This window comes from Gavialis gangeticus, unplaced genomic scaffold (genome assembly GCF_001723915.1).
Source record: "Gavialis gangeticus isolate Ggan-Ray unplaced genomic scaffold, GavGan_comp1, whole genome shotgun sequence".
NCBI classification, from domain to species: Eukaryota; Metazoa; Chordata; order Crocodylia; family Gavialidae; genus Gavialis; species Gavialis gangeticus.
Genome location: NW_017729004.1, coordinates 42033867 through 42045345, shown reverse-complemented (window position 1 = coordinate 42045345; position 11479 = coordinate 42033867). Strand labels below are relative to the sequence as shown.

The following is an 11479-nucleotide window of genomic DNA, read 5'->3' as shown; positions in this document are numbered from 1 at the left end:
CGAGCGCCGCAAGGAGTGACCAGGAACAATGGTCACAAGCTGGCAGAGGGAAGGTTTAAGTTGGGCATCAGGAGGCGCTATTTCACGGTCAGGGCGGCTAGGGTCTGGAACCAGCTTCCAAGTGAGGTGGTGCAGGCTCCCACCCTGGGGGTTTTTAAGAGGAGGTTGGATGACCACCTTACTGGAGTCGTTTGACCCCACTGCTCTTCCTGCCATGGCAGGGGGTCGGACTAGATGATCTGCTCAGGTCCCTTCTGACCCTAGAAACTATGAAACTATTTATCATGTTTAAGATTTATAATGCTTAATTCCTGTCAGGGACTACATATGCCTACTCCAGCCAAAGGTAATGGGAACTGTAGATGCTCTGCACTTCACAGCATAGGGACAAGAGAACAGCTTTAAAATGAGGTGGAATTTGAGAGGCAAAAGGAATTCTTACTTTTGCATTACCAGTAATGAAAGTTCTATAGGTCAAAGCAGGACCTAAAGGACCTGCATTTTTTCTCCTGATACATTTGGCAACTCTGGTGTAACCCGAGTGAAAAAGCAAGCCATTTTTCAGGCAGTACACAACAATGACTAGAATCTAGCACACATAGCTGTGTCACTTATAGTTCTAGAGGTGTAAAAGTAGCAATATTTTATAACATAGCTAAATTTAACAGATCTGACTAAATACACATAGGAATGAAAAAGGAGACATTTTTACATAATCACTTTTCTAGCCTAGAGCCACTTTTAAGAAGTCACTGGTTGAAACATCAGTCACATGCATAGTTTTGTGCTGGCAGGCACAGTGTTTCATGCATACATGCAACAGAATTCGAGGATTATTTACTTGCCTCCAAGCAGGGCTCAGATTTAAGTTATTTATCCTTCCCAGGAGAAAAAACTGAGCTTGTATAGGTTGTGTATGTGGGCCTGTCTACAGAGATGTTTCCAAAGTTAAATGCAAAATGTGGGACAATGGCTGAAAGACCTTATCGACTCTTTGCAGATATTAATGATTCTGTGGCACTTCTGGAATGAAGGCTTGCTCCTGGGTGTCAGTGGCCAAATTTGCCCTTGCTCACATAACTGTGGTGTGCTGTCTGCTAGGCACTTCCATCCCAGTGTCTTGGGTTTCTGTGCCCTGTATGTGTATAGGACTGGATCCTTCTCTGCACTGAGTAAAGCTGTTTACATTATTAATGCATCCAGTTCACTGATATTCACCAGAGTCATTCTCCATGTCAAGTTACTCACATCTCTAAAGACTGATGATTGGCTCCAGTTTGGTTTCCAATGTTGTATAATGTTGGGTGTCAGCTGTTAGGCTCTAGCACCAGTTTCCTTTGCCTACCTATCCTGAGTGCACATTAATTTTGTTGGTTTATAAATTGGTTATAAATGTTAGACTAATCTCACTCTTTTTGTTGTTTTGGCTGGTCTGCTACACTGTGCCTGCCATGGGCAGAAGGCTGTGTTTTGAATAGTATAATCTTAAAACATAATTTGTAGTATCTAGCATGCTGTGGGTGAGGTCCATAGCTGGCTGACAGGTCTAGCTCAAACTTCTCAGAAAAGAAGGGTGAATAAATGTGGGCACGTCTTTGGAATATGAAGGCTCCAGCCTGTTTTCTACAGCTGCTAGTGTGGGAGGGCGGGTAAAGTTCATGCTTCTGTTATACAGAGACTCCTCTCCGAGAAGAGAACTTTTGCAGCTGGGATAGAGAACAAAACTGGAGGCCTGTTTAGGAAGTTTACAGAAGGTTGGAAAATTGGGTGGGGATGAGGTGACACTGCATAAATGAATATACTTCTTTTCTGGTATGCAGTAACATTTGTTCAGAAGGACTTGCAGAAGTTGGTGTTCCTTTCCTGCAAGCTGAATATACTGAATGAAATAAATTAGACGATTTTATTAAATAACTGGTGTGGAATAAATTAAAGCCCACTTTAATCTGTTTTCTCCAACCTGATAGTTATTTCCTTATGTAGGGCAACTTAATTGCAAAGCAACGATATCATCAAATAATTTCAGAATATAGTTTACCACATACTATATACTACATCAATTAGGTGACATTAAAAATTAAAATTGTTGCTTTAGTGCATGTCCCCAGAAATGTAACAGGAAACAACTGCATGCACAGAAGATCCATTTTATTCTATTGTATACAATTTTAACTTGAAATCAGTATGTACTGCTGTGCTCTTACAGCTGGGGGGTGGGGGTGGAATAAGTACATATTGATTTCCTACATGGTGCCTTTTTCCTCTTAAAAAATGTTGCTAGAATTGAAGGGAATTTTCACACAGCTTAGCTCTACCTATTGCTGCCGTAATGGGAAAATGCTGGCAAATTCTCAAATTTGGACAGGAGAAAATGTGCCCCAGTATTGGCACTGCATGTGCACAGGAGGCATGCCAGAGGTAGAGGCAGAGATGTTACCATATGTTTCTTTTTTATGGAGGCACAAAGTGAAAGCACACAGATGCCCATACCTTACATCACACCACAAATGCTCAAATTTGTGGCCACAACAGAAGGTAGTAATAAATTGGGCCACTTTATTGCTGCCCATGTTCACAGTAGAAGAGCATGGGCAGCCCAAAGCTGCCTATGCTCTTCAGCTGCTGGGGGCAGGGGCTCCACAGGCTTGAGGGACCTGGTCCTGCGCATCATGGGAACTCAGGCGGGATCAGGTCCCTCAAACCATGGTAGCGGCTGCCTTGTTTTCCCCATTTACCCAGACATGTCCCAGAGAGATCTCCAGTGCTGCACCTGGGTAAGCAGGGAAAGTCAGGGCTTCACCCCAATGTGGGGCATGTGTTTGCCAAGTGGGGTTTCCCCATGTAGCACCATGTGCAGCAGCGATGCCCATCCTGAGGCAGTCTCACTGTAGGGATTTCTGTGCATCATGCCTGCAAGTATGGAGGGAGAAACTCCCATGATTGGGGGGGACAGGCATGGCAACTCCTATGGTGGGGGACACAACTGCTTGCACTCCAGAGATGCAGAGACAATGTTTATTTCCAGCCCAAGATTGTGTGGGGCAATGCCATCCAAGGTATGTTTAGCTTGTGTTATCATACTTTATCCCACCCTCACCCTTTCCCAGGGCTGCCTAAACTACACAGGAGCCTCTGGAGTGTCCCAGAATTAGAAAAAGACAAATGTCAAAGTCAATTATTAACAGGAAAAATAAAACTCCCCCCTGTTCCAATTTGCATTTTGAGTAGCAGTGTCATGAGAAGTAAAGGTCCATGTTCCCTGGCCTGCTTAAGCATTTTACACTAAAACAATTATGAGGTTAACATACAACCCCTTGCCCCCTGTCCTGAGATAATCCAGAGAACAAGAAACGTAAGGAATGGAACCCAGGACTTTCTTCCTCTGAGCACATATAAAGCCTCGTGCTGTTTGCTCTTCTGGCCCTAGGTACCTTGCACTCTTCATTCCACAGCTTCAAACAGGAAGGGCAGGAAGTGCCCCCAAAACAGCATGGCCCATAGACTTGTGGTCAGGACACCTTCCTGGAAAGTTTGGGGTTAAAAAATATGGGGTTTAATCCCCTTTAGGTTGGGAGAAGGCCTAGAGCCCAAGTCTCCAACTTCGTGAGTAAATGCTCTATTTATTGGGTTTTTATATTAACATGTGGGTGGCACCATGTTTAAACAAGAAAAGTGACCATGGCTGCTGTGCTGAACTCAGTGCTGAGAACATGAGCTAGGTATGTTCTGGGCTTGCTTACAAGATTGGAATCTTGATGGTTGTGTTTTGTTTTTTTAAATCTCATCTATGGATTTACATGCCTAAATTCCATTTTAGTTGCTCTAGTCCTTTCCTGGATCTGCTCTTTAGTTTTTATTAACTTTTCTAAAAGGCACTGGCTTCCTCCTCTTCCTCCTCATTGTACAGGGTCCTCTCTGTTCCTTCAGAGAACCCTTGCAGATTTTCGCCCTCTGGACTCTGAATTTTGAGCAGAGGGAGGTGCCCTCTTGCAGCTGAGCCAAGTTCTTAAAACAGTGGGAGTTCAGATACACCTCTTTGTCTATCATTTCATATTGGCTAACATAGTAGCCCATGGCTCAGTCCATAAGTATAGGGAGCCTAAGCACTGAGCTCCTTATATGCTGGGCTTCCTATATGTACAGAGCCTAAGCATCTAGAGAAATGGTGCATTCAAGACCCTACTTCTCAGGTTTGTTGTGATGATTAATGTATGTAAACTTATTTCATCTGAGGATCTTGAACAAATAATAGTGTTGTGGAATTACAAAGGCTTTGAATCAAAACAGAAAAAATTAAGTCATAACTTGGAACTATCACCCTTGATAAAGTCACACCTATTGAGATCAAAAGACAAAATAGAACCTTAAAAAAAGACAGTGTAAGACTGAACTATTGTAAAATGCTGTGATACGGCCATCTCTGTTCCATAAGCTGGAACTCTGGTCCCAGAAATCAAAACAAAATAAACTGCAATGTGTTGTAAATTACAGGCTAAAGAGAAATGAGAACTTGGAAAGAAATTTCTACGGGTAACAGCTTTGCAATAATGCCTAGACATAATTTCTCATGTAACTCTCAAAATGTAATAGGCAAAGCCTCAGAGTCACTGTTGCACAGTTGTAATATACAGGTCAAATTAATCAAATCTTTTTTGTACTGAGTGCATCAATGATAGGTGACAGCTGAGAAACAGGTACAACTAACTGAATTGCAACCCTTGTTTCAAAACCAGCATCAATAGAAAAGTTCTTAAGTCATGTGTCAGGTTTTTATGTTATTTTTATTCGGGCATTTATGTTTTCATGATATTATTTCATGAATAAAAGCAGCAGTACACGGAGTTCTATAGCAACTGCAGAAAACACATTCAAGTTCTACGATCATTTGAAGGTTGTTTAGCAAGGATGAAACAGTAGGTTTAAACAATCACTTCAACCTCCTAGAAATCAAGCCAGTCCGGTTCTTTTTCTTTTTCTTCTTCAAATTCCCTGGTGAGAAACTTACTTACTGGCACTATGTTTAAACTTTCAAATGGAAGAGGTAGTACATTCACCTATAGTTACTAATTTGATGTCACTGGAAGTGCAGCACAGTTGTGAAGAGAGACCACCAGGGAGTTCTGCATCTTTCCTGTCTTACAGGGAGAAGGTAATACTGTCCATGGCATGAACAGGAAATATCTGCTATTAAAAAAAAGGATTGTAGAATAAACTAAGTAAAGAAGCAGCTGTCAAAGTTTGACAACTATTGGCATGTACTGTTCTTTTTAAATTTAAGACATCAGTAAGTGTATGTTATGATATTTGTTGCCAAGAAAGTGATGCCAATATTGTTATAATATCACTTATAATGCAAATCATAAGTGTATGTCAAGGTGAAAAGTAAGTGATGTGACTTGTCTTCACACTGACTGCACCACAAAATATTTTGAAACTGTATCAGAGCATATCATCAACATATTAGGATATTAAACAGTTGCAACAAATCAAAAGAAAGACAGACTGAGAATAGTCACAGCCAGCAATTAGGATCTCAGCAGTCATTCCAATTGGCCCCTCTTCTGCGGGGGAGGTGCAGGGTGAAATCTCTGAACACTGATCACTATACTATAGTAAAAAATTAGAGTAAGAGACAGAGAGTAAGCATGGTTACTTTTATGGTCCATTACACATCCAGGCATAAATGACTGCCTTTTATTTATATGGGGGATAACTGCCAAAGAGTCACTGAGATCAGACAAAGGGAGCCAGCGGCATCACCATTTTGGCCAGCGTTCTCCATCTAAAGTGTCAAGTTCTGACTCCATATTAGGCTTCTAATTGGGAGGTCTGATTTCAGAGCTCCTGAACCCATAGCTCTGAATAAAATGAACGTTTAGCTTCCACTGAACTTGCATGAGAGGATTTTGATAGCAGCCATCAGTTCTTAGCAGTTCTGAAAAATCAGGCTCTTCATTTAATTGCCTAAATATGGCTCCAGGAATCTACTTTTAGCCACCACCATCTGAAAAGTTTGGCTGAGGTGATTTCCAGTAGGTCACACAATAAATGTGTAGCTTTACCTCACTTCTTAGCCACAACGGCTTCTTCCATTTGTTTCATACTGTTTTTACCCAAACCCAAGGTGACTTTGAATTTAAGACAACCTTCCAATACGTTTTCCATATATAGAATCTAAAAAGATTGTTAAATTTTCCATGGATAGAAATTCTGCAATTATGGGAGAGTTGTTTTAAATTCATTTCCCCACTACTACAGTGGGGAAAACAGCAGCAGGGAGGCAGGCCCCTCACCTGACCATACAGCAGTGCAGCAATATGTCCTAGATAGACTCGAGAGTTCACGTGCTTCATGTCCCAGGAGGCAATGGAAAAGGATCCATGGGGAGGACAGCAGCTGTGGGGGACAGGCAAGGGGGCAGGTGGCTGCTGCAGTTCTAACTGGCTCTAATCTGGGATTGGGGCCAGAGTTGGAAGCGAAGAAGGTGCCTGCCCCAACTCCTTGCCTTGTATTTGAATACAAGTCTAGGGACTGTCCCCCATGTTGAATGGGGGGAAAAGAAACCTCATCTTGGAATCAAGTAAATCAGTACTTTCCCGGTAGTGATATAATATGGTACTGGATGCCTAAAAATAAATAATACTGTTATAAATTGGGTTTATTATTGCAGTAGAGATGGTTTCAATTTACCATGCCAGGTAGGATGCAAGTGTTTATGGCTGAATCACTTAAACACTTAAAGATTCTTAACAATATGGCAAGTAGGTATATTCTGATAAGGTACGAGGCTCCTATGATACAGCTAACTAAAAATGGGTCACTTATTCCTCATCAAACTACAGTTTTCATACACTTCTGTATTTAAAGGATGGCTTGAAACTGCCCCTGACAAAGAAGTAACTTTTGAAAACATAGAAATAAAATTAGTTTAAAAGTGCCATTTTTAGTTGGCTATCAGAAAGCACCTATTTCCCTGTTCATTCATTATCATAAAAAACATTTCCAAGATGTTTTCTATTCTGGAGTAGAACAGAAGATAAGCTGTATAGCACTTAAATGTATTTATTACTTGTGAATAACAGAGGCTTCCCAAACACATCAGTACAACCTTTACATGACAAAGTCCCAACCCACAATAGGATCCTTAGAGGTAGACTTATGAACTCATTGGGTTTTCTGCAGACACACACACGTGCACAGACATCGTTCGTTTGGATGTCACTGCATGATTAGAGCCCAAGTCAAAGTGCTCACAAGGACACAATTCAGATTGTCATACAGTTTCCAGAAACATACATAAAGTGTATTTTATGAAAAACACCCTGAAATTAAAAGATTGAGCTTTATCTAGTAACCTTTTTGAAACATTTTAAATTAATAAAATTACCTGGATTTTGGTAAAATCTTAATGCCTGTAGCAGACTATATTATCTTATCTTATAGAAATTATGGCCTACAAAATACCTGCTACCTAGGTAGGTAGATGACTGCAGTATACCCTGCTACACCTTCTAACTGACACTATTCAGGCAGACCCCAGTGTTAAAGGAAAAAAAGGAAATATTCAACAAGATGAATAGCGAGGTTTTGCCAATGTTCAAAAGAACTCTGAAAAAGTTGGATACTGTTTTGAAAGAAGCTTCAAAAGCTTTAAAGACTGTTCCTTCTGTAAAGCCTGCATTCTGCTTGACTTGTGGTACATATTTTTAAAAATATCTGTAACTTCATGATGTTTGGTATCAGGACCTGATGACAAATATTTGCTGTGAGTAACTGCTACTCAAAAGCATTGAGTTGGCAGCACTAGGTTTGCTTGGATCTAAAAAAAACCCAGCAAAAAACAAACAAGTGTGATTTTTAAAAAAATGCCACTTCAGCCCTTTACAGATTACCAGTAGATTATCTGTGTAACATTTTTCAGATTGCAATTCAGAAAGAAAACAACGTTCAAAATTAAAAAATGAAAAAGCTTGGGGCTACTGAAGTCAACAGGATTTTTGTCACTGATTTCAAAGATGCTAGGATTTCATTCTAGATTAAATTAGTGTTTATGAGTGGTAATTTCAAAAAGCGTTCATCACTGGTTTAACTCTGATCCTATTAAAGTCAATATGAGTTATAACAGACTTCTGGGTGAGCAGGTTTCAACTGATATTCAGAATCTGAGTCCCATTCTTAGCACATTAACGGTACTTATACCAACACAATTTATCATATTCTATACCACGTATATGATGATCAAGCAGTATTCCTGAGACTCCCTACACTCTGAATTAGACTCGAATCTGAATATCCTTAATATTGATTGATTTCAAATTAACAATACAGATTACAATGTAACATGTTGTCCCCACCATTTAGAGTAACATATTTCAGTACTCTTCAGGCTGTTCTACCTGTTAACCCTCCACTGTTTCTAAATAATCCCTCAGCCTGGAACAGACCTCTAATTGTGCTGCAACTATAGACCACCAGAATAAGGGCAGTTCAAACTGTGGTATGGAGAAACGTCACATAGTAGAGAAGAGGTAATGTAAACTGGAGTTGCTATGATTCCTGATATCTACATTTGGGAGGTGTAAGTGGTTGATACTTGGGAGAGGTGGGAAGGCACATGCATCTGAACTGTCCAAATATTTCACTGGGGGGGGGAGAAAAACAACAGCAAAGAGTTCCTCATAGGTCTAAAGCAGAAAAAATCCATTAGTCACAAGAAACAGCTGCCTTAGTTGCTGCCAGTTAACCAAGTCTGCCACCAACTCATCAGGGCCATTAGTGTAACTTAAGTAGGCACACTCAAAGGGATATAGAGGGCACTATACCTAAATATAAAATACCAGTGAATACTAAGATGAAGCAAAGCAAGACTATTAAACCCACACTGCTTGGCAGTCCTACAACAGCATAATTCAGAAGGAACTTCTCTAAGCATAAGTTTGAACATGCAGAAGAGACAGTTAATCTTTGACAGATAAATGATTAGACGTCAGTTTAATCACTCTCATAGCAGAGTGAAATGAATTTACCTATAGCAAGGCTGTCAAACTTACCTAGCCCTGTGGGCCAGATCAAGGGTGTGGGGCTAATCTGTGGGTCGAATTGGGCACAGCGACCAGTCCCATGTGGTGGATCTGGCATCTTGGGTGGTTTGGTATCAGTGCCACATGCAGTGTGTGCCCTGCTTCCCACTGACAAATGTGAGGCATGTGGGCCTGGTCTAGGGCTTATGCTCCACATGACATGGAGGCTAGCATGGAGTGTGTGCTGCATGTGGTGCCCATGCCAAACTGGCCCTGTGTGCTGGTCTGTGGGCCCGATCTGGACCAGCTCTGATCCACTGTGCAAAGCTGGTCCTGAACAGGCACAGCACACAGACTACCCCAAAGCACTGCACGCAGTACATGTGCCAGCTCCAACCCCCATGCCTTGTGCAGCCCATGCCACATGGGCTCCATGCACCACATGTAGCATATCAAGTTAGGCTGGTGCATGCTGCATGCAGAGCTACTTGTCCAAGACCCACAGACAGTATGCAGGCAGGATGATAGAGTTGTGTGGGCCAGATCCGGCCCATAGGCTGTATCTTTTAACACCCCTGAGCTATAACAAACCACATCAGTAGCTCTGATCCACTCATGGCATTTGACTGTAGATGTGCAGCTAGATCAACATGTGAATTAAAGAATGTTTTAAGTAAAAAAAAAAAAAAGTTTAATTTTTTTAAAAACCATTTTAAAAAGAACCAAAGGGTTTCATTAAAAAAACAAAACAAAACAAACCTAAGATTGAAATACCTAAAAGGGGTATGAGGAGATAGGAACCAATTTAGAGCAACATTTTCAATAGTAAATGCCAAGGCTATATCTACAGATGTTGAGTGGGAACCTGCCCCATGTGTAATGGCCTACTTGCATATGCATACAAGTATGCCACCAGGATTGCTATATCTATTATCCAGTTTTCACATATACATGGATGTCATCTGTGCCACTAAGGCATTCACAATTCAAAATCTGACTCAACGTTAGTTATGGTAGAAAGGATGCAATGTTGCACCACCAAGCAAAATTTATTAACCATAAATTGACAGCACAGCAAAGGGGCAAGAAAAGTGCAAGGAGAAAGTAGAAGAAAAAAAACCCAACACCTTTCTGAAGTCTCTTGCAATGAGTTTTTCATAGGGAAGAAATGAAGGGAGTTGGGTAGAGGAGAGAAAAAATGTAAAAGGAAGGGGACAGAAAAAGGAGGATTGGCACACTTACCTCTGACATTTAATCACACTACAGAACAATATTACCAGGGCTGCACATATGGAGGAGAGAAAAAAAAGGGTGGAGAGGGAAGACTACCAGAACATTCAAGAAGGAAAAAGCACAGAAGGGGCAGAACTGCACCAGTCATGCTTATCCTAGGACCAGCTTACAACTAGGTAAATGAATAAGTGTAACTGCACCATACCTTTTCTTTGTCACTGGCTTCTCTAGCCACAGTAGAGCCCTGGAATAGAAAGAAGGGATCTAAACATGTACATGTAACAGGATATACATGTAAAACAATAAGAGGCCAGAAGTAGGCACAGGGTTGGGTAGGGTTGGCAAAACAGTATCCTTCTGCAATCTAAAGCTGGGCAGAGGGGTGGGGGGCAGGGGAAGGTAACCTCTGGGAGCAACGGCATTTTAATCTTCAGCTTTGCCCACAGTGGAGAAGACGCTATGTTTGCTGACAGAGTTGGTTTGAATGGTGTTTTAAAATGATTCTTGTTCAAACTAGTTAAACATGGTAGTACATTCTAACTAGCCTGCAAGAGACAAATGAAGATGTGCATGTTCTCCAGATACTGAACAGCTCAGAGCACAAACAGTCCTTAAGTGTTCAGGATAGACCTCACATCCTGCTGGAAAGTATGTATTACCCAAGTGACAGAGTGCTGTCCCATGCAGAGATGCCTGAACTCTTGTATCAGAAGCATGAGCACAGCACCACACTTGCATGACTATACTATTTCCAGTATCTATGCTAGCTTGTTTAGAGCTTGAGTTGGGTATGTTGTCTTACATGGTACTGCATTTTTTGGTGAAGACACAGCAGGGTATCTACAGCATGCACACAAAGGTCCACAACAACATCTGTATGGCACTGGCTATTCATTTGTTGCACTGTGCATAGAGTGTCTAGAAATGCCAAGGAATACACTAATGCTAGGGACCATAAGAGGAGAAAGCAGTGCTTTCCAATACCCAAAATGTCAGTGTTTTGGTTGATCTGTAGCAATGTTTGGGAGGCTGAACAGAGGGAACAGATATAAGAACAGTAGCCATTATCATTGTTACGGCTGCTTTACTGAGCAGGGACTGTGCTTCACTATCATAAACTACCTCAACAGCCTTGTGAATACAAGTTTTTAATGTACTTAATTAACCATATTTTTTTGTGATACATCACACACAATACTCCCTTCCATGTAAAAAAAAAAAAAAAA

At 41.1% G+C, this 11479-nt stretch overlaps 1 protein-coding gene across 1 annotated transcript in view; it reads right to left on the bottom strand.

The window, feature by feature from the left end:
* Positions 1 to 11479, bottom strand: part of PIP4K2A (phosphatidylinositol-5-phosphate 4-kinase type 2 alpha) — a 129015-nt gene that overhangs the window by 28703 nt on the left and 88833 nt on the right. Inside the window, exon 6 of the mRNA XM_019508303.1 lies at positions 10459 to 10497. Within this exon, the coding sequence (XP_019363848.1) occupies positions 10459 to 10497 (39 nt within the window). The remainder of the gene's footprint in view (positions 1 to 10458; positions 10498 to 11479) is intronic.